This window comes from Salvelinus namaycush, chromosome 18 (genome assembly GCF_016432855.1).
Source record: "Salvelinus namaycush isolate Seneca chromosome 18, SaNama_1.0, whole genome shotgun sequence".
NCBI lineage: Eukaryota > Metazoa > Chordata > Actinopteri > Salmoniformes > Salmonidae > Salvelinus > Salvelinus namaycush.
In genome coordinates, this window is record NC_052324.1 from 10,495,448 (window position 1) to 10,518,578 (window position 23,131).

Sequence of the window (23,131 nt, forward strand, 5' to 3'; positions counted from 1 at the left end):
CACAAGACGTCCACTGCAGCAGGCCCTCAAGTCGATTACCGATTTATCGTCTCACTGATGGAAAGCCGTGCTGGCATCGAAATGTTGAGACATTCCGAAACAGTGCCAAATTAAAGGTAATTGTATGGCCATCGTACCTAGCTAGTTAATAATATACATTCGCGTCCGCAAATGTTGCTAGAAGACTAAAGGCTAAGGTTAGCTTGCTAAGAGTGGGTGGAATGGGGTGCGTAAAGGTTAGCTAGTCGGTTAGCTAGGTATAATTAGTTAGCTAGTTAGGGGAAAACACTGGAATCAGTCTGAATTATGTATTTACAACAGAGGTAGCCTAGATATCCTAAATTGTTCGGTATGTAATTCAATGGGTAGCCTATTTGCATATAGGTGATGTTCTTTGCTCCATATGTTAGCGAGCAGTAGCTGGCTACATTTTGTACAGACACTTATGGCCATGCAAGCATCATGGATCCAATCAGTCTCTAGCCTCGTATTTTATTCGATTGTTAACTAGATTGTAATGTGGGAACAATTGTCTTTTGTCATTGGTTATGATTGAATCCTTGTAGTTAATGCTGACAACTTGGCACACAGGAGCCATGCTGACGTCTATCAAGTTGCCTATTGTGATCAGAGCCGAAATCAACTTGGTTTTGGTGGTGGTGACAGCCCTTGGACTTTTGTCCAGACTGTATGGAATTAACTTCCCTAAAGCTGTAGTGTAAGTAGCTACTGTATATCCAACCTCTATGTAATTCACTCCTGGTCTGGATCCCATAGGGTGTGCAGGCTTTTGTTCCAACCCAGTGTGAAACACGGAACACACCTGATAGAGCCACTGATTAGTTGAATCAATCTCTGTGTTAAGTCTAGAACTGTACTGGAACAAAAGTCTGCAAATCCTGGTGTTGATGGGCCCACATTAAACAACAGTAGCCCATACTATACTGCCCCCTAACTGTCACAGCTACTGGACTGCCCTTGGTAGATAAGGCAAATATAGTTTTTTTAATAAGATAGTAGTTTACCCTGAAACCCTCTTTGATGTTTTACAGGTTTGATGAGGTGTACTATGGACAGTTTGTATCTCTCTACACAAAGCAGGTCTTCTTTATTGATGAGAGTGGTCCACCTCTTGGTCACATGATTCTAGCATTTGGAGGTAAGTACTGAACCCTTACAATATACACTACATGACCAAGCGTTTTGTATGTGGACACCTGCTCGTGGAACATCTTATTTCAAAATCATGGGCATTAATATGGAATTGGACCCCCCCCCCCCCCCCCCTTTTTTTGTTTGCTGCTATAACAGCCTCCACTCTTCTGGGAAGGCTTTCCACATCTAGTTGGAACATTGCTGTGGGGACTTGCTTCCATTCAGCCACAAGAGCGTTAGTGAGTTCGGGCACTGATGTTGGACGATTAGGCCTTGCTCTCAGTCGGCGTTCCAATTCATCCCAAAGGTGTTCAGTGGGGTTGAGGTCAGGGCTCTGCAGGCCAGTCAAGTTCTTCCACACTGATCTTGCCAAACCATTTCTGTATGGACCTTGCTTTGTGCACGGGGGAATTGTCATGCCGAAACAGGAAAGGGCCTTCCACAATCTGTTGCCACAAAGTTGGAAGCACAGAATCGTCTAGAATGTCATTGTTTGCTGTAGCGTTAGTTCCAGTGAAGGGAAATCTTAAGGGGCTTAGCCTGAACCATGAAAAACAGCCCCAGACCATTATTCCTCCTCCACCAAACTTTACAGGTGGCACTATGCATTGGAGCAGGTAGCATTCTCCTGGCATCCACCAAACCCAGATTTGTCCATCGGACTGCCAGATGGTGAATCATTATTCATCGCTCCAGAGAACACGTTTACACTACTCCAGAGTCCAATGGCGGTGAGTTTTACACCACTCCAGCGGACGCTTGGCATTGCACATGGTGATCTTAGGCTTGTGTGTGGCTGCTCGGCCATGGAAACCCATTTCATAAAGCTCCTGACGAACAGTTATTGTGCTGAAGTTGCTTCCAGAGGCAGTTTGGAACTTGCAAATGAGGACAGACAATCTTTACACGTTACGTGCTTCAGCACTCGGCGGTCCCGTTCTGTGAGCTTGTGTGGCCTACCACTTTGTGGCTGAGCCGTTGGTGCTCCTAGACTTTTCCACTTCACAATAACAGCGGTTACAGTTGACCTGGGCAGCTGTAGCAGTGCAGAAATTTGAACAACTGACTTGTTGGAAAGGTGGCATCCAAGACGGTGCCACATTGAAAGTCACTGAGCTCTTCAGTAAGGCCATTCTACTACCAATGCTTGGCTATGGAGATTGCATGGCTGTGTGCTCAATTTTATACACCTGTCAACAACGGATATGGCTGAAATAGCCTAATCCACTAATTTGAAAGAGTGTCCACACACTAATCTGAAGGTCCACACATTAATTTGAAGGTTCACATACTTTTGTATATGTAGTGTATTCTATTTAGCATTTACATGGAAATTCATTTTGTGATGAACCTTTAATCCCTTCACTTAAAATAGTGGTGCCAAACTTTTTATAGTCCCGTACCCCTTCAAACATTAAACCTCCAGCTGCGTACCCTCTCTAGCACCAGGGTCAGCGCACTCTCAAATGTTGTCTTTTGCCATCATTGTAAGCCTGCCACTCACACAGTGAGGTTTTGTCACAACCCGGCTTGTGGGAAGTGACAGAGCACTTATGGGACCAGGACACTAATAATAATATATAAAACCTTATTTTACATATAAAACCTTATTTGTTCATCGAAAATGGTGAATAACTCACCATAGGTTAATGAGAAAGATGTGCTTGAAAGGGTCTCAGTCTTAAATCATTTTCCACACACAGTCTGTGTCTGTGTTTAGTTTTCATGCTAGTGAGGGCCGAGAATCACCTCTCACATAGGTACGTGGTTGCAAAGGGCATCAGTGTCTTAACAGCACGATTTGCCAAGGCAGGATACTCTGAGTACAGTCCTATAAAAGAAATCTTGCAGTGGCTTCTGATTTAAATTCAATTTTCACAGAACCGCTTGTTGCAATTTCAATGAGGCTCTCTTGTTCAGATATTGTTAAGTGGACTGGAGGCAGGGCATGAAAGGGATAACGAATCCAGTTCTTTATGTCTTCCGTTTCAGGAAAGTACCTGCGTAATTGCACATCCAGCTCACTCAGGTGCTTCACTATATCACATTTGACATTGTCCGTAAGCTTGAGTTCATTTGCACACAAAAAAATCATACAATGATGGAAAGACCTGTGTTGTCCTATGTGTAACAGTATAACTTTAAACCGTCCCCTCGCCCCGACACGGGCGCGAACCAGGGACCCTCTGCACACATCAACAACAGTCACCCACGAAGCGTCGTTACCCATCGCTCCACAAAAGCCGCGGCCCTTGCAGAGCAAGGTGCAACACTACTTCTAGGTTTCAGAGCAAGTGACGTAACTGATTGAAACGCTAGTAGCGCGTACCCGCTAACTAGCTAGCCATTTCACATCCGTTACACTCACCCCCCTTTCAACCTCCTCCTTTTCCGCAGCAACCAGTGATCCGGGTCAACAGCATCAATGTAACAGTATAACTTTAAACCGTCCCCTCGCCCCAACACAGGCGCGAACCAGGGACCCTCTGCACACATCAACAACTGACACCCACGAAGCATCGTTACCCATCGCTCCACAAAAGCCGCGGCCCTTGCAGAGCAAGGTGCAACACTACTTCTAGGTTTCAGAGCAAGTGACGTAACTGATTGAAACGCTAGTAGCGCGTACCCGCTAACTAGCTAGCCATTTCACATCCGTTACATATGCAGTCAGAGAAGAGCTCCAACTTCTTAATCAAAGCCTCAGTTGTGTCCCGCACATTGAATATAGTTGTGGAGAGTCCCTGTAATCCTAGATTTAGCTCTTTCAGGGGAGAAAGAATATCACCGAGATAGGCCAGTCGTGTGAGAAACTTATCATTATGCAAACGGTCAGACAATGAAAATTATGGCCAGTAAAGAACTTTAAGCTCATCTCTCAATTAAAAAAACAACAAAAAAACATCATTGCATAATGCAGAAAATACACGAGTTCGGGGGCCTTGCTTTAACAAATTTAACAATTTTCAGTGTAGTGTCTAAAACGTCTTTCAAGCTGTCAGGCATTCCCTTGGCAGCAAGAGCCTCTCGGTGGATGCTGCAGTGTACCCAAGTGGCGTCGGGAGCAACTGCTTGCACGCACGTTACCACTCCACTATGTCTCTCTGTCATGGCTTTTGCACCATCAGTACAGATACCAACACATCTTGACCACCAAAGTCCATTTGATGTCACAAAGCTGTCCAGTACTTTAAAAATATCCTCTCCTGTTGTCCTGGTTTACAGTGGTTTGCAGAAGAGGATGTCTTCCTTAATTGACCCCCCGTAAACGTAACGGACATATACCAGGAGCTGTGCCAGGCCCGCCACATCTGACTCATCCAGCTGTAACGCATAGAGTTCACTGGCTTGTATGCGAAGCAGTAAATGTTTCAAAAACATCTCTTGCCATGTCATTGATGTGTCGTGAAACAGTGTTGTTTGATAAAGGCATTGTCTGTATAGTTTTTTGGGCCTTTTCCCACAGCATTGTCCCAGTCATATCCGTGGCAGCGGGAAGAATTAAGTCCTCCACAATAGTATGGGGCTTGCCTGTCCTAGTCACTCAGTAGCTTACCATATAAGATGCTTCTAGCCCCTTCTTATTCATTGTATCTGTTGCTTTTATACATGTCTATGGACGCGGGCCTTACTTTTTTTTAACCATTTATCAATTTTCGAGCAAACTGAATGAGCAGCAGCTACGTTTGGCTACATGCGGACCGTTAGTGGAATTCCCGCAAGAGAGTAACGGTTAATGTGACTGGATATTAATTATTTGACAAGGCTAGCTGTATTTGACAGTTATTCACTGAACGCTAGATGGTTTAATTTTATTTTTGGCAGTGAAACAAGGCTACTCAGGCGAGAAAAAAACATCACCCAAATGTTTAGCCCCGTTGGAAAATCTAAATGGGCTGTTTGAAAATGTGAATCACATTTTTATTTGGCTTACCCCAGTTTGGGAATAGCAGACTTCGAATAATACTCATTGTTGTTTCTCTAATTTATACAGCTTATCTTGGTGGATTTGATGGTAACTTTATCTGGAACAGGATTGGAGCAGGTAGGAAATCTAATTACTACATTGCCAATGCATCTTTAGATCTAATTCCCAACATCTGAATGTATGTGCTTTTCTTAAGTTGTTTAATCAAGTTGTTGTTTCTTATGATTCATTGCAGAGTACTCCAGTAATGTGCCTGTATGGAGTTTAAGACTGATACCGGCCCTGGCGGGGTCACTGTGTGTACCCCTGTGTTACCTTCTGGTAGTGGAACTCGGGTACTCACACCTCACAGCACTGGGGGCTGCATTGCTCTTCCTCATGGGTAATGTTGTCCTATACTTCCTCCAAAGTTGTATTTGGATTTGTATGTTACATTTTTGACTCCATTGTTGCTCATTGTTTGCCATCTCCATTGAGTGACGTAAGATCAACTATGTATTTTCTGTTTTTGTGAAACAGAGAATTCCTTGATTGTTCAGTCCCGCTTCATGCTGCTGGAATCTGTGCTTATCTTCTTCCTGCTGCTCGCTGTCGTATCCTACCTCAGATTTCACAATGCACAACGCGGGTGAGTGTTGCAGTCCCTCTGTACCTACTAGGAAGGGGTTGTCATTCCATGATCACCAACACATCTTACCACACACCAACACAAACCATGTTCAGTGGCGATTAGCAGAAATGTACCCCACTTCCTTGATTTTGGTTGATGTGTAGTGTCCGCTCGGCGTGCTCTCAGCCTGTGTACGTGCCAGCTGATGTTTCTCTTCGTCCTTTTTAGCTCACCAGTCAGTTTGGCGTGGCTGGTGCTGACTGGAGTCACATGTGCCTGTGCTGTGGGGTTAGTTCAATCAGCCACATTTTAAAACTAATTGGATGGAAATTAATGTATTGAAAACTGAAGTTTAAACCGTTTTTCACAATCATCCCATGGTCATGTTTGCGATTGTGGGTGTTTTACCTCTTTAGGTCTCACTTATGAAGGTTTGGGTTTGTTTGCATGCATGTCTAAACGGTCTGCTTCTCCCATTCATCAGAGTGAAGTACATGGGTCTGTTCACCTACTTTCTGCTGCTGGGCTTGGCGGCCGTGCACACGTGGCAGCTTATTGGGGACAGAGCACTGAGAAATGTGAGTTCATTAGGTTTGTTTTTTGTTTATGAATATATCCATGAATTCAAATGGACAGCTTGACTTCCCAGAAGCATACTGCTAATGTTTGAAGTGTCTCCCAACCGTGCAGAGTGTGGTGCTGATGCAGGTAGTGACCCGCTTCCTGGCCCTCGTGGTCCTACCCCTACTGCTCTACCTGGGCTTCTTCTATGTGCATTTGAACCTGCTCTACCGCAGTGGCCCACACGACCAGATGATGAGCAGTGCCTTCCAGGCCAGCCTAGAGGTCAGCTGTCCTCTCTCTCTCTGAGACCCAGTTGAGATGGCAAGCAACCCACCAAAATGTTCTATTGGATTTATGAAGTGTTTTTAAAAGACTTGACATTGGGCTGTGGCGCTGCTCTGCTGCATGTCATTTGGGGTTATATCTAGTGTGTTTGGCTGTATTCAGGGAGGATTGGCCAGGATCACTCAGGGTCAGCCTCTGGAGGTGGTCTATGGCTCTCAGGTGACCCTCCGCAGTGTCTCCAGTAAACCCATACCCTGCTGGCTACACTCCCATAAGGCCAACTATCCCATCAGGTGAGGGGGCGTTTCTGGTTCTCAATTATTTTATCAGATCTGGACCATGCACGTGACAACACTAGTATGTAGTGCATTTGTGTTCTTGCAGCATGACCAGTTTCTTATTTATTTGGTGCTCTGAAGGTATGAAAATGGGCGTGGTAGCTCTCACCAGCAGCAAGTGACCTGTTATCCGTTCAAAGATGTCAACAATTGGTGGATAATCAAAGATCCAGGCAGGTTTGTGCAGGCCAGCTTTAATTTGGATGTCTAGAACACCCCCACATTGTGATGCAGTGTTTATCCACTAAACGGTTGCTATGTTGTTTATCTGATTCTCTTCCAGACAAGACCTTGTTGTGAGCAGCCCTCCCCGCCCTGTTCGCCATGGTGATGTTGTCCAGCTTCTTCACGGCATGACCTCCCGTCTCCTCAACACGTACTGTATAGCCACGGTTCTGCACACCGCCTTTTCCGTCTGCGCCCCCAGTCAATGTATCTGTAACCAATATATTAGTCATGTTACTGTGCTTAGCTACTGCCTAACCTCATCATTAGTATTATCTATGGTCTCTCAGGCACGACGTTGCAGCTCCCATGAGTCCTCACGCACAGGAGGTGTCTGGCTACATTGACTTCAATGTGTCAATGCCAGCCCAGAATCTCTGGAAAGTGGTGAGACATACGCACACATACACACTCCCACCACCTCGTACTGCACCTTTTTTGTTTTACATGCATTTAATCACAATAACGTATACACTCATTTTATGCTCATTATTTTGTATTGTGATTCTTTCCAATGTCCACAAAAGAGTTACACTTTATTAGGTACACCCATCTAGTCCCGGGTTGGACCATTCCTTTACCTCCAGAACAGCCTGAATTCTTCAGGGCATGGAAACGTTGCTCAATTGGTATCAAGGGACCTAATGTGTTCGAAAAACATTACACCACCGACATCAGGCAGGATGGGGCCGTGGACTTGTGCTGCTTATGCCAAATCCTGGCTGCCATCAGAATGATGCAACAGGAACTGGGATTTGTCGGACCAGGCAACGTTTTTCCACTGCTCAATTGTCCAGTGTTGGTGATCGCGTGCCCACTGGAGCCGCCCATCCGTGACAAGGATTGATGAGTTGTGCGTTCTGAGATGCTGTTCTGCACACCACTGTTGTACTGCGTCGTTATTTGCTTGTTTGTGGCCCGCCTGTTAGCTTGCGCGATTCTTGCCATTCTCCTTCTCGCTGATGAGAAGTCGTTTTCGCCCACAGGACTGCCGCTGACATTCTCGATAAACCCTAGACACTATTGTGCGTGAAAAGCCCAGGAAGCCACCCGTTTCTGAGATACTGGAACCAGCGCGCGCGCGTGTGTCAAGTTTGGACACACCTACTCATGGACACCTCTGGGGCGGCAGATAGCCTAGTGGTTAGAGCGTTGGACTAGTAACCGAAAGGTTGCAAGATCGAATCCCTGAGCTGACAAGGTGAAAATCTGTCGTTCTGCCCCTGAACAAGGCAGTTAACCCACTGTTACTAGGCCGTCATTGAAAATAAGAATTTGTTCTTTAACTGACTTGCCTAGTTAAATACAGGTAAAATAAACATCAAGGGGTTTTATTTTTACTGTTTTCTACATTGTAGAATAATAGTGACGACATCACAACTATGAAATAGCACATGGAATCATTTAGTAACCAAAGAAGTGTTAAACGAATCAAAATATATATTTTAGGTTCTTCAAAGTAGCCACCCTTTGCTTTGATGACTGCCAAGAGTGTGCAAAGCTTTCTCTCAACCAGCTTCACCTGGAATGCTTTTCCAACAGTCTTGAAGGAGGTCCCACATATGCTGAGTACTTGTTGGCTGCTTTTCCTTCACTCTGCGGTCCAACTCATCCCAAACCATCTCGATTCAAATCCAAGTTTATTTTTCACGTGCGCCTAATACAACAGGTGTATTCACCTTACAGTGAAATGCTTACTTACAGGCTCTAACCAATAGTGCAAAAAAGGTATTAGGTGAACAATAGGTAAGTAAAGAAATAAAACAACAGTAAAAGACAGTGAAAAATAACAGTAGCGAGGCTACATACAGACACCGGTTAGTCAGGCTGATTGAGGTAGTATGTACATGTAGATATGGTTAAAGTGACTATGCATATATGATGAACAGAGAGTAGCAGTAGCGTAAAAGAAGGGTTGGCGGGTGGCGGGACACAATGCAGATAGCCCGTTTAGCCAATGTGCGGGAGCACTGGTTGGTCGGCCCAATTGAGGTAGTATGTACATGAATGTGTAGTTAAAGTGACTGTGCATAAATTATAAATAGAGAGTAGCAGCAGCGCACAATGCACACAATGCAAATAGTCCAGGTAGCCATTTGATTACCTGTTCAGGAGTCTTATGGCTTGGGGGTAAAAACTGTTGAGAATACTTTTTGTCCTAGACTTGGCACTCCGGTACCGCTTGCCATGCGGTAGTAGAGAGAACATTCTATGACTGGGGTGGCTGGGGTCTTTGACAATCTTTAGGGCCTTCCTCTGACACTGCCTGGTGTAGAGGTCCTGGATGGCAGGCAGCTTAGCCCCAGTGATGTACTGGGCCGTAAGCACTACCCTCTGTAGTGTCTTGCGGTCAGAGGCCGAGCAATTGCCGTGCCAGGCAGTGATGCAACCAGTCAGGATGCTCTCGATGTTGCAGCTGTAGAACCTTTTGAGGATCTCAGGACCCATGCCAAATCGTTTTAGTTTCCTGATGGGGAATAGGCTTATTGTGCCCTCTTCACAACTGTCTTGATGTGTTTGGACCATTGTAGTTCGTTGTTGATATGGACACCAAGGAACTTGAAGCTCTCAACCTGCTCCACTACATCTCCGTCGATGAGAATGGGGGCGTGCTCGGTCCTCCTTTTCCTGTAGTCCACAATCATCTCCTTAGTCTTGGTTACGTTGAGGGATAGGTTGTTATTCTGGCACCACACGGCCAGGTCTCTGACCACCTCCCTATAGGCTGTCTTGTCGGTGATCAGGCCTACCACTGTTGTGTCATCTGCAAATTTAATGATGGTGTTGGAGTTGTGCCTGGCCATGCAGTCGTGGGTGAACAGGGAGTACAGGAGGGGACTGAGCACGCACCCCTGGGGAGCTCCAGTGTTGAGGATCAGCGTGGCAGATGTGTTGCTACCTACCCTCACCACCTGGGGGCGGCCTGTCAGGAAGTCCAGGATCCAGTTGCAGAGGGAGGTGTTTAGTCCCAGGATCCTTAGCTTAGTGATGAGCTTTGAGGGTACTGTGGTGTTGAACGCTGAGCTGTAGTCAATGAATAGCATTCTCACATAAGTGTTCCTTTTGTCCAGGTGAGAAAGGGCAGTGTGGAGTGCAATAGAGATTGCATCATCTGTGGATCTGTTTGGGCGGTATGCAAATTGGAGTGGGTCTAGGGTTTCTGGGATAATGGTGTTTATGTGAGCCATTACCAGCCTTTCAAAGCACTTCATGGATGTGAGTGCTACGGGTCTGTAGTCATTTAGGCAGGTTGCCTTTGTGTTCTTGGGAACAGGGACTATGGTGGTCTGCTTGAAGCATGTTGGTATTACAGACTCAATCAGGGACATGTTGAAAATGTCAGTGAAGACACCTACCAGTTGGTCAGCACATGCCCGGAGCACACGTTCTAGTAATCCGTCTGGCCCCGCAGCCTTGTGTATGTTGACCTGTTTAAAGGTCTTACTCACGTCGGCTACGGAGAGCGTGATCACATAGTCGTCCGGAACAGCTGATGCTCTCATGCATGCCTCAGTGTTGCTTGCCTCGAAGCGAGCTTAGAAGTGATTTAGCTTGTCTGGTAGGTTCATGTCACTGGGCAGCTCGCGGCTGTGCTTCCCTTTGTAGTCTGTAATAGTTTGCAAGCACTGCCACGTAAGACGAGCGTCGGAGCCGGTGTAGTATGATTCAATCTTAGCCCTGTATTGACGCTTTGCCTGTTTGATGGTCCGTCGCAGGGCATAGCAGGATTTCTTGTAAGCTTCCGGGTTAGAGTCTCGCACCTTGAAAGCGGCAGCTCTACCCTTTTAGCTCAGTGTGAATGTTGCCTGTAATCCATGGCTTCTGTTTGGGGTATGTACGTACAGTCACTGTGGGGATAACGACCTCAATGCACTTATTGATAAAGCCAGTGACTGTGGTGTACTCCTCAATGCCATCGGAAGAATCCAGGAACATGTTCCAGTCTGTGATAGCTAAACTGTCCTGTAGTTTAGCATCTGCTTCATCTGAACACTTTTTTTATAGACCAAGTCACTGGTGCTTCCTGCTTTAATTTTTGCTTGTAAGCAGGTATCAGGAGGATAGAGTTGTGGTCGGATTTACCAAATGGAGGACGAGGGAGAGCTTTGTATGCGTCTCTGTGTGTGGAGTACAGGTGATCTAGAATTTTTTTCCCTCTGGTTGCACATGTTGATGGAAATTTGGTAGAACTGATTTAAGTTGCCCTGCATTAAAGTCTCTGGCCACTAGGAGCGCCGCCTCTGGGTGAGTGGTTTCTTATTTCCTTATACAGCTGACTGAGTGCGGTCTTAGTGCCAGCATCTATCTGTGGTGGTAAATAAACAGCCACGAATAGTATAGCTGAAAACTCTCAGCTATACTTACTATAATTGGGTTGCAGTCGGGTGATTGTGGAGGCCAGGTCATCTGATGCAGCACTCCATTACTCTCCTTCTTGATCAAATAGCCCTTACACAGCCTGGAGGTATGTGGGGTCATTGTCCTGTTGAAAAACAAATGATAGTCCCACTAAGCACAAACCAGATGGGATGGTATATCGCTTTAGAATGCTGTGGTAGCCATTCTGGTTAAGTGTACCTTGAATTCTAAATAAATCAACGACAGTGTCATCAGCAAAGCACCATCACACCACCTCCATGCATCACAGTGGGAACCACACGTGCCGAGGTCATCTTCACCTACTCTGCGTCTCACAAAGACAAAAATCTCAAATTTGGACTTATCAGACCAAAGGACAGATTTTCACTGGTCTAATGTCCATTGCTCATGTTTCTTGGCCCAAGCAAGTCTCTTCTTATTGGTGTCCTTTAGTAGTGGTTTCTTTGCTGCAATTTGACCATGAAGGCCTGGTTCACACAGTCTCCTCTGAACAGTTGATGTTGAGATGCGTCTGTTACGTGAACTCTGCTGCAATTTCTGAGGCTGGTAGCTCTCATGAACTTCCTGTGGCGGTCCTCATGAGAGCCAGTTTCATCATTGCACCTGATTGTTTTTGCAACTGCACTTGAAGAAACTGTCAAAGTTCTTGACATTTTCCGGATTGACTGACCTTCATGTCTTTACAGTAATAGACTGTCGTTTTACACACACACAGAATATACAGTGTAAGTCGGAAGTTTACATACACTTAGGTTGGAGTCATTAAAACTCATTTTTCAACCACTCCACAAATTTCTTGTTAAACTGTAATTTCATATTTATGCATGACACACAATTTTTCCAACAATTGTTTACAGACAGATTATTAACCTTATAATTCACTGTATCACAATTCCAGTGGGTCAGAAGTTTACATACACTAAGTTGACTGCGCCTTTAAACAACTTGGAAAATTCCAGAAAATCATGTCATGGCTTTGGAAGCTTCTAAAAGGCTAATTTGACATCCTTTGAGTCAATTGGAGGTTTACCTGTGGATATGTCAAGGCCTACCTTCAGACTCAGTGCCTCTTTGCTTGACATCATGGAAAAATCAAAAGAAATCAGCCCAGACCTCAGGAAAAAAAATTGTAGACCTCCACAAGTCTGGTTCATCCTTGGGAGCAATTTCCAAACGCCTGAAGGTACCACGTTCATCTGTACAAACAATAGTACGCAAGTATAAACACCATGGGACCACGCAGCCGTCATACCGCTCAGGAAGGAGACGCGTTCTGTCTCCTAGAGATGAATGTACTTTGGTGCGAAAAGTGCAAATCAATCCCAGAACAGCAGCAAAGGACCTTGTAAAGATACTGGAGGAAACAGGTACAAAGGTATCTATATTCACAGTAAAACGAGTCCTATATCGACATAACCTGAAAGGCCACTCAGCAAGGAAGAAGCCACTGATCCAAAACTGCCATTAAAAAAGCCAGACTACGGTTTGCAACTGCACATGGGGACAAAGATTGTACTTTTTGGTGAAATGTCCTCTGGTCTGATGAAACAAATAAAACTGTTTGGCCATAATGACCATCATTATGTTTGGAGGGAAAAGGGGAAGGATTGCAAGCCGAAGAACACCATCCCAACCGCAAAGCACGGGGGTGGCAGCATCATGTTGTGTGGGTGCTTTGCTGCAGGAGAGACTGGTGCACTTCACAAAATAGATGGCATCATGAGGATGGAAAATTATGTGGCTATAATGAAGCAACATCTCAAGACATCAGTCTAAAATTAAAGCTTTAGACAGTTAAAGCTTGGTCGCAAATGGGTTTTCCAAATGGACAATGACCTAAAGCATACTTCCAAAGTTGTGGGGAAATGGCTTAAGGACAACAAAGTCAAGGTATTGGAGTGGCCATCACAAAGCCCTGACCTCAATCCCATATAAATGTTGTGGACAGAACTGAAAAGGCGTGTGAGAGCAAGGAGGCCTACAAACCTGACTCCGTTACACCAGCTCTGTCAGGAGGAATGGGCCAAAATTCACCCAACTTAATGTGGGAAGCTTGTGGAAGGCTACCCGAAACGTTTGACCCAAGTTAAACAATTTAAAGGCAATGCTACCAACTACTAGTTGAGTGTATGTAAACTTCTGACTCACTGGGAATGTGATGAAAGAAGAAAAAGCTGAAATAAATAATTCTCTATTATTCTGACATTTCACATTCTTTAAATAAAGTGGTGATCTTAACTGACCTAATACAGGGATTTTTTACTAGGATTAAATGTCAGGAATTGTGAAACTGAGTATAAATGTATTTGGCGAAGGTGTATGTAAACTTCTGACTTCAACTGTATATACACTACATGAGCAAAAGTATGTGGACACCTGCTCGTCGAACCTCATTCATTCATTCCAAAATCATGGGCATTAATATGGAGTTTGTCCCACTTTGCTGCTATAACAGCCTTCACTATTTTTGGAAGGCATTCCACTAGATGTTGGCACATTACTGCAGGGACTTGCTTCCATTCAGTCACGAGTATTCGTGAGGTTGGGCTATTAGGCCTGGCTCCCATTCCAATTCATCCCAAAGGTGTTCGATGGGGTTGAGGTCAGTCAAGTTCTTCCACAATGATCTCGACAAGCCAGTTCTGTATGGACCTCGCTTTGTACATGGGGGCATTGTCATGCTGAAACAGGAAAGGGCCTTCTCCAAACTGTTGCCACAAAGTTGGAAGCACAGAATCGTGTAGAATGTCATTGTATGCTGTAGCGTTAAGATTTCCCTACACTGGAGCAAAGGGTCCTAGCCCGAACCATGAAAAACAGCCCCAGACCATTATTCCTCCTCCACCAAACTTTACAGTTGGCACTATGCATTGGGGCAGGTAACGTTCTCCTGGCATCCACCAAATCCAGATTCGTCCTTTGGACTGCCAAATGGTGAAGCATGATTCATCCCTCCAGAGAACGTGTTCCCACTGCTCCAGAGTCCAATGGCGACGAGCTTTACACTACTCCAGCCGACGCTTGGCAATGCGCATGGTGATTTTAGGCTTGTGTGTGTGGCTGCTCGGCCATGGAAACCCATTTCATGAAGCTCCCGACGAACACTTCTTGAGCTGACGTTGCTTCCAGAGGCAGTTTGGGACTCGGTAGTGAGTGTTGCAACCGAGGACAGACGACTTTTACACGCTACGTGCGTCAGCACCCATTCTGGAAGCTTGTGTGGCCTACCATTTTGTGGCTGAGCTGTTGTTGCTCCTAGACATTTCCACTTCACAATAACAGCACTTACAGTTGACTGGGGCAGCTCTAGCTCTAACATGGCAGAAGGAACTGACTTGTTGGAAAGTTGGCATCCTATGACGGTGCCACATTTGAAAGTCACTGAGCTCTTCAGTATGGGCATTCTACTGCCAATGTTTGTCTACAGAGATTGCATGGCTGTGTGCTCGATTAAAAAATATATATATATAATTATATACACCTGTCAACAGTGGGTGTGGCTGAATTTTCCAAATCCACTAATTTGAAGGGGTGTCCACATACTTTTGTGTCAGTGGCCAGTTTATTAGTTACAACACGCCGTTCACTAAAATAGTTTGCTCCTACAGACAGTGAGCCATGGCTTGCTATATAAAGCAGGCATAGAGGCATTCAGTTACTGTTCGATTGAACGTTTGATTTTCACGCACAACAGGGTCTAGGGTTTCCAGAGAATGGTGCTACAAACAAAAACATCCAGTCAGTGGAAGTCCTGTGGGCTAAAACAATTTGTTGATGAAGGTCGAAGGAGAATGGCAAGAATCGTGCAAGCTAACAGGCGGGCCACAAATTAGCAAATAACAGGGCAGTACAACAGTGTGCAGACAGCATCTCGGAATGCACAAGTCATCGGTCTTTGTCACGGATGGGCTATTGCATCAGACGACCACACCGGATTCCACTCCTGTCAGCTGAAAAAAAGAAGAGGCTCCAGTGGGCACGCGATCACCAACACTAGACAATTGATAAGTGGAAAAACATTGCTTGGTCTGACAAATCCCTGATTTGGCGTAAGCAGCATGAGTCCATGGCCCCATCCTGCCTGGTGTCAACGGCACAGGCTGGTGGTGTAATGGTATGGGGAATGTTTTCCTGGCACAGGGTCCCTTGATACCAATTGAGCAACGCTTCCATACCCCAAAGAATTCAGCCTGTTCTGGAGGCAAAGGGGGTTCAAACCCGTTACTAGATACATTGGCCACTGAGTGTACATATACAGTATATTAGACCACAAGAGAAACATACTGACATTGTTCTTAACTCTGTGCTGTAGGACATTGCGAACAGGGAGGCGGAACAAGATGTCTGGAAGACTATTCTCTCTGAAGTACGTTTGATTCACATCAACACCTCGGCTGTGCTCAAGGTACGCTCAGGGAGCCCGGGGGATTTCTCAACAAACTGTTTGTCTTTACTGTTTTGTCTGTTTAACCTCCAAGCCCTCTTTCTCATGCTGTCGACGTGCAGCTGAGCGGTTCTTCCCTTCCAGAGTGGGGCTACAGGCAGCTGGAAGTGGTGGGGGATAAGATCTACAAGGGCTACCAGCCCAGCGGTGTTTGGAATGTTGAGGAGCACCGCTACGGCAGGAGTAAGTTGTCCGAACACTCAGCTACGTTCAGTAACACTTTACTTACAGGGGCTATACATAAGGCATTCATAAAACCTTTATGAAACCAGTCATAACATCTTTTGAGTGTTGCTGTGTCATTCCTAACAACCTTCATAACACATTTATTCAACTCATTCCTCAGGCTTCTTAACCCGAATCGCTACACATTGTGTAATTGTTACTGTGTCGTGGGTGTTATGTTGAGAGAATGGCTTTATTTTTGTTTTAGGTCTGGAGCAGAGAGAGCGAGAGCTGGAGCTACACTCCCCCACACACATTGACATCAACCGCAACCTCACCTTCGTTGCAAAATTCCTGGAGCTACAGGTAAGAATAGGATAGCATACCTATGAGCACGTGATTCCTTGTTGATGCCGTTTCATTGGTGGACTTCACATGTTCTCTCCTTTTGTGTTGGTCTGACAGTGGAAGATGCTGACGGTAAAGCATGAGGATTCTGAACACAAGTACAGCTCTTCACCTCTAGAATGGATCACGATGAATACCAACATTGCGTACTGGCTCCACCCCGCGAGCAATGTAGGTTTGCTTCAACCTTTGTCAGTCATTCACTCAAGGGTGCTGTGTTTTTATATTCCAATATCTCTACTGTACTCCAGCCAAGATTTGAACAGTTGTGTGTATTAATGAATTCTTACATTGAAATGGAATGGCGCAACCACGTGTTAGCTTGATTAGCCTTGACCCTCTGTTTCAGGCCCAGATCCACCTGATTGGCAACTTTGTCACTTGGACCCTGGCAAACCTCGCCCTTGTGGTGTACGTCCTTCTTTTCCTATCGTATCTATTAAGGAGGCGACGGAAAATTGAAGACATTCCAGAAGGTACCTTTCGGACATACAATATGTAAACGCTAACATAATGTTGACACATTGCAAAGTGGCATGTTAAAAGCAGTCATGTAATGTTTGATTTTGTTGTCCAGCCTCCTGGTGCCAGCTGCTTCAGGCAGGAGTAGTGTGTGCTGGTGGCTGGGCTGTCAACTACCTGCCCTTCTTCATGATGGAGAAGACACTGTTCCTGTATCACTACCTGCCAGCTCTCACCTTCCAGATCCTGCTGATCCCTGTGGTTCTGGAGCACCTGCACACACACATGCTGAGGTGGGCACCAATGACTCGTCTCGGGTTGGGATTGAATCAGGTCACGCGGTTGCCTTTCTCATGACAGGTCTTAATCATTCCATTTTAAAACATTCTCCTCCTCTCTAGGTGTGCTTCTCTCCGGTGTGCTCTTCATGGAGTTGTATTGGCAGGGTTGTCCTCAGTATATCTGTCCTTCCGGACCTTCAGTCCTCTCACCTATGGTCAGCCAGAACTGAGCGCCGAGCAGCTGGCTTCGTTGCGCTGGAGGGACAGTTGGGACATCTTGTTTCGCAGACGTTAAGTCTTAACCGTACACCCCCACTGACTGGGGAGAGGCGAAGCCGTACATTTGCACAGGGCAGGAAGCGCCTAAGGGAACCGTTCCAAAGGAAGGGCTTATTAAAAACATGTTTGGTAGAGTGGATTACTTTAATTTTATTAGTGAGTGCCTCTACATGGGATCAGAGAACTTTGGGTCCAGAAACTGTTTAAATCTTTGAGGGATCTCACACTTCTACAGCTCCGGTCAATGTGAAAACCATGAAATGTTTACAAGTATTTTTCCGTATAATTTACAGATCAAAAGGGAATGTTTACCCAAAAATGTCACTGTGATGAACCACTTTTTAACCATTTCTTCATGTGGAATTTAAGGCTGCATAACAATTGAAATAAAAAACTTAATAAACCACAACGTTGCATTCATTGTAAAGAATTAGCCCGGGATTCTGTCCGTATCGCAGCACACAATAGTTTTAAGGTCAGATTTTATTGATCCGACATATACATTGTTTACTGTAAATGTATTGCCTACAATCCGCGATCGGATTGTGTCGCGGACAGAAACAAATCTACACTGTCTGTATTGAACATTTTTATAGAGCCAACCATGATGAATATGACATCTATTAGTCACACACACAATTTTGCCTAAGCAGTATTCTCAATCCCTTAGTGGCAGCAAGAGAACGGAAAATGCAAACCATGCATCTGTTTGTCTCTGAAATCTCATTTTAATCTAGTCTATTGCTGCAGGAAAGAAAAGGTGAGTCTGGGTGCTCACTCAGTGTTGAGCTGGGTCAGTGTTCAGTAAGCTTCTCCAGTGTTCCTCCCAGCACTGTACCTCCCTCGTCTGGGCCTGGCTCTCCTGCACGGCCCGGGCCAGCTCCTCCCTGTACCGCTGCTAATAGTGCTGTGGGGCCCAAACCAACATGAATTACAGTCAGCCTCTGTTACGTTCCCCAGTTTCTGTGTTGTGGGTTTTGTTTGTTAGTTGTGTTTCAGGATGGATTCCTGAAATTCCCCCAAGCAGCTGATTGGTCGGCCCCATTGCTAATTGGAGCTGAACCCGCCCTCTCGTCAGAGAATACAGCTGTATCCCATTACAGACTCCTTCTGAATCTAGAAAAGCCAGTGTTCCTTTTTTAGGAGAGAGTTGGTATGTCCTATGTATGTTGTTTCTCAGGAGAGCTGAGGGTTATATCCTGTGTTGGTTGTTCTCAGGAGAGCTGAGGGTTATATCCTGTGTTGGTTGTTTCTCAGGAGAGCTGAGGGTTATATCCTGTGTTGGTTGTTCTCAGGAGAGCTGAGGGTTATATCCTGTGTTGGTTGTTCTCAGGAGAGCTGAGGGTTATATCCTGTGTTGGTTGTTCTCAGGAGAGCTGAGGGTTATATCCTGTGTTGGTTGTTTCTCAGGAGAGCTGAGGGTTATATCCTGTGTTGGTTGTTTCTCAGGAGAGCTGAGGGTTATATCCTGTGTTGGTTGTTCTCAGGAGAGCTGAGGGTTATATCCTGTGTTGGTTGTTCTCAGGAGAGCTGAGGGTTATATCCTGTGTTGGTTGTTCTCAGGAGAGCTGAGGGTTATATCCTGTGTTGGTTGTTCTCAGGAGAGCTGAGGGTTATATCCTGTGTTGGTTGTTCTCAGGAGAGCTGAGGGTTATATCCTGTGTTGGTTGTTCTCAGGAGAGCTGAGGGTTATATCCTGTGTTGGTTGTTCTCAGGAGAGCTGAGGGTTATATCCTGTGTTGGTTGTTTCTCAGGAGAGCTGAGGGTTATATCCTGTGTTGGTTGTTCTCAGGAGAGCTGAGGGTTATATCCTGTGTTGGTTGTTTCTCAGGAGAGCTGAGGGTTATATCCTGTGTTGGTTGTTCTCAGGAGAGCTGAGGGTTATATCCTGTGTTGGTTGTTCTCAGGAGAGCTGAGGGTTATATCCTGTGTTGGTTGTTTCTCAGGAGCGCTGAGGGTTATATCCTGTGTTGGTTGTTCTCATCGAGAGCTGAGGGTTATATCCTGTGTTGGTTGTTCTCATCGAGAGCTGAGGGTTATATCCTGTGTTGGTTGTTCTCAGGAGAGCTGAGGGTTATATCCTGTGTTGGTTGTTCTCAGGAGAGCTGAGGGTTATATCCTGTGTTGGTTGTTCTCAGGAGAGCTGAGGGTTATATCCTGTGTTGGTTGTTCTCAGGAGAGCTGAGGGTTATATCCTGTGTTGGTTGTTCTCAGGAGAGCTGAGGGTTATATCCTGTGTTGGTTGTTCTCAGGAGAGCTGAGGGTTATATCCTGTGTTGGTTGTTTCTCAGGAGAGCTGAGGGTTATATCCTGTGTTGGTTGTTCTCAGGAGAGCTGAGGGTTATATCCTGTGTTGGTTGTTCTCAGGAGAGCTGAGGGTTATATCCTGTGTTGGTTGTTCTCAGGAGAGCTGAGGGTTATATCCTGTGTTGGTTGTTCTCAGGAGAGCTGAGGGTTATATCCTGTGTTGGTTGTTCTCAGGAGAGCTGAGGGTTATATCCTGTGTTGGTTGTTCTCAGGAGAGCTGAGGGTTATATCCTGTGTTGGTTGTTCTCAGGAGAGCTGAGGGTTATATCCTGTGTTGGTTGTTCTCAGGAGAGCTGAGGGTTATATCCTGTGTTGGTTGTTCTCAGGAGAGCTGAGGGTTATATCCTGTGTTGGTTGTTCTCAGGAGAGCTGAGGGTTATATCCTGTGTTGGTTGTTCTCAGGAGAGCTGAGGGTTATATCCTGTGTTGGTTGTTCTCAGGAGAGCTGAGGGTTATATCCTGTGTTGGTTGTTCTCAGGAGAGCTGAGGGTTATATCCTGTGTTGGTTGTTCTCAGGAGAGCTGAGGGTTATATCCTGTGTTGGTTGTTCTCAGGAGAGCTGAGGGTTATATCCTGTGTTGGTTGTTCTCAGGAGAGCTGAGGGTTATATCCTGTGTTGGTTGTTCTCAGGAGAGCTGAGGGTTATATCCTGTGTTGGTTGTTCTCAGGAGAGCTGAGGGTTATATCCTGTGTTGGTTGTTCTCAGGAGAGCTGAGGGTTATATCCTGTGTTGGTTGTTCTCAGGAGAGCTGAGGGTTATATCCTGTGTTGGTTGTTCTCAGGAGAGCTGAGGGTTATATCCTGTGTTGGTTGTTCTCAGGAGAGCTGAGGGTTATATCCTGTGTTGGTTGTTCTCAGGAGAGCTGAGGGTTATATCCTGTGTTGGTTGTTCTCAGGAGAGCTGAGGGTTATATCCTGTGTTGGTTGTTCTCAGGAGAGCTGAGGGTTATATCCTGTGTTGGTTGTTCTCAGGAGAGCTGAGGGTTATATCCTGTGTTGGTTATTCTCAGGAGAGCTGAGGGTTATATCCTGTGTTGGTTATTCTCAGGAGAGCTGAGGGTTATATCCTGTGTTGGTTGTTCTCAGGAGAGCTGAGGGTTATATCCTGTGTTGGTTATTCTCAGGAGAGCTGAGGGTTATATCCTGTGTTGGTTATTCTCAGGAGAGCTGAGGGTTATATCCTGTGTTGGTTATTCTCAGGAGAGCTGAGGGTTATATCCTGTGTTGGTTGTTCTCAGGAGAGCTGAGGGTTATATCCTGTGTTGGTTGTTCTCAGGAGAGCTGAGGGTTATATCCTGTGTTGGTTGTTCTCAGGAGAGCTGAGGGTTATATCCTGTGTTGGTTGTTCTCAGGAGAGCTGAGGGTTATATCCTGTGTTGGTTGTTCTCAGGAGAGCTGAGGGTTATATCCTGTGTTGGTTGTTCTCAGGAGAGCTGAGGGTTATATCCTGTGTTGGTTGTTCTCAGGAGAGCTGAGGGTTATATCCTGTGTTGGTTGTTCTCAGGAGAGCTGAGGGTTATATCCTGTGTTGGTTGTTCTCAGGAGAGCTGAGGGTTATATCCTGTGTTGGTTGTTCTCAGGAGAGCTGAGGGTTATATCCTGTGTTGGTTGTTCTCAGGAGAGCTGAGGGTTATATCCTGTGTTGGTTGTTTCTCAGGAGAGCTGAGGGTTATATCCTGTGTTGGTTGTTCTCATCGAGAGCTGAGGGTTATATCCTGTGTTGGTTGTTCTCATCGAGAGCTGAGGGTTATATCCTGTGTTGGTTGTTCTCAGGAGAGCTGAGGGTTATATCCTGTGTTGGTTGTTCTCAGGAGAGCTGAGGGTTATATCCTGTGTTGGTTGTTCTCAGGAGAGCTGAGGGTTATATCCTGTGTTGGTTGTTCTCAGGAGAGCTGAGGGTTATATCCTGTGTTGGTTGTTCTCAGGAGAGCTGAGGGTTATATCCTGTGTTGGTTGTTCTCAGGAGAGCTGAGGGTTATATCCTGTGTTGGTTGTTCTCAGGAGAGCTGAGGGTTATATCCTGTGTTGGTTGTTCTCAGGAGAGCTGAGGGTTATATCCTGTGTTGGTTGTTCTCAGGAGAGCTGAGGGTTATATCCTGTGTTGGTTGTTCTCAGGAGAGCTGAGGGTTATATCCTGTGTTGGTTGTTCTCAGGAGAGCTGAGGGTTATATCCTGTGTTGGTTGTTCTCAGGAGAGCTGAGGGTTATATCCTGTGTTGGTTGTTCTCAGGAGAGCTGAGGGTTATATCCTGTGTTGGTTGTTCTCAGGAGAGCTGAGGGTTATATCCTGTGTTGGTTGTTCTCAGGAGAGCTGAGGGTTATATCCTGTGTTGGTTGTTCTCAGGAGAGCTGAGGGTTATATCCTGTGTTGGTTGTTCTCAGGAGAGCTGAGGGTTATATCCTGTGTTGGTTGTTTCTCAGGAGAGCTGAGGGTTATATCCTGTGTTGGTTGTTTCTCAGGAGAGCTGAGGGTTATATCCTGTGTTGGTTGTTCTCAGGAGAGCTGAGGGTTATATCCTGTGTTGGTTGTTCTCAGGAGAGCTGAGGGTTATATCCTGTGTTGGTTGTTCTCAGGAGGGCTGAGGGTTATATCCTGTGTTGGTTGTTCTCAGGAGAGCTGAGGGTTATATCCTGTGTTGGTTGTTTCTCAGGAGAGCTGAGGGTTATATCCTGTGTTGGTTGTTCTCAGGAGAGCTGAGGGTTATATCCTGTGTTGGTTGTTCTCAGGAGAGCTGAGGGTTATATCCTGTGTTGGTTGTTTCTCAGGAGAGCTGAGGGTTATATCCTGTGTTGTTTCTCAGGAGAGCTGAGGGTTATATCCTGTGTTGGTTGTTCTCAGGAGAGCTGAGGGTTATATCCTGTGTTGGTTGTTTCTCAGGAGAGCTGAGGGTTATATCCTGTGTTGTTTCTCAGGAGAGCTGAGGGTTATATCCTGTGTTGGTTGTTCTCAGGAGGGCTGAGGGTTATATCCTGTGTTGGTTGTTCTCAGGAGAGCTGAGGGTTATATCCTGTGTTGGTTGTTTCTCAGGAGAGCTGAGGGTTATATCCTGTGTTGGTTGTTCTCAGGAGAGCTGAGGGTTATATCCTGTGTTGGTTGTTTCTCAGGAGAGCTGAGGGTTATATCCTGTGTTGTTTCTCAGGAGAGCTGAGGGTTATATCCTGTGTTGGTTGTTCTCAGGAGAGCTGAGGGTTATATCCTGTGTTGGTTGTTTCTCAGGAGAGCTGAGGGTTATATCCTGTGTTGTTTCTCAGGAGAGCTGAGGGTTATATCCTGTGTTGGTTGTTCTCAGGAGGGCTGAGG

General features: G+C 45.7%; 1 protein-coding gene across 3 annotated transcripts; it reads left to right on the plus strand.

Moving 5' to 3' along the window:
- Window positions 1-17,924, plus strand: pomt1 (protein-O-mannosyltransferase 1). 3 transcript variants are annotated; one of them, XM_039012724.1, is made up of 20 exons: window positions 1-116; window positions 592-718; window positions 1,053-1,159; window positions 5,150-5,200; window positions 5,319-5,465; window positions 5,603-5,711; window positions 5,922-5,981; window positions 6,178-6,271; window positions 6,384-6,539; window positions 6,705-6,835; window positions 6,962-7,057; window positions 7,164-7,256; window positions 7,396-7,492; window positions 15,798-15,890; window positions 15,992-16,112; window positions 16,363-16,460; window positions 16,560-16,673; window positions 16,852-16,978; window positions 17,080-17,257; window positions 17,366-17,924. In XM_039012724.1, the coding sequence occupies exons 2-20, from the start codon at window positions 597-599 to the stop codon at window positions 17,538-17,540; spliced, it is 2,169 nt and encodes a 722-aa protein (XP_038868652.1). In that variant the 5' UTR covers window positions 1-116; window positions 592-596; the 3' UTR covers window positions 17,541-17,924. The 3 variants fall into 3 exon arrangements, with proteins under 3 accessions (XP_038868652.1, XP_038868654.1, XP_038868655.1); XM_039012726.1 differs by lacking the exon at window positions 5,922-5,981; XM_039012727.1 differs by lacking the exon at window positions 592-718.
- The last annotated feature ends 5,207 nt before the right edge of the window (window positions 17,925-23,131 follow it).

Coding starts and splice junctions, on each gene's coding strand:
- pomt1 (XM_039012724.1), top strand. CDS start 597: ATGCTGACGTCTATCAAGTTGCCTATTGTGATCAGAGCCGAAATCAAC. Junction 5,712..5,921: donor TTTCACAATGCACAACGCGG/GTGAGTGTTGCA, acceptor CGTCCTTTTTAG/CTCACCAGTCAGTTTGGCGT. Junction 16,461..16,559: donor CAAAATTCCTGGAGCTACAG/GTAAGAATAGGA, acceptor TTGGTCTGACAG/TGGAAGATGCTGACGGTAAA.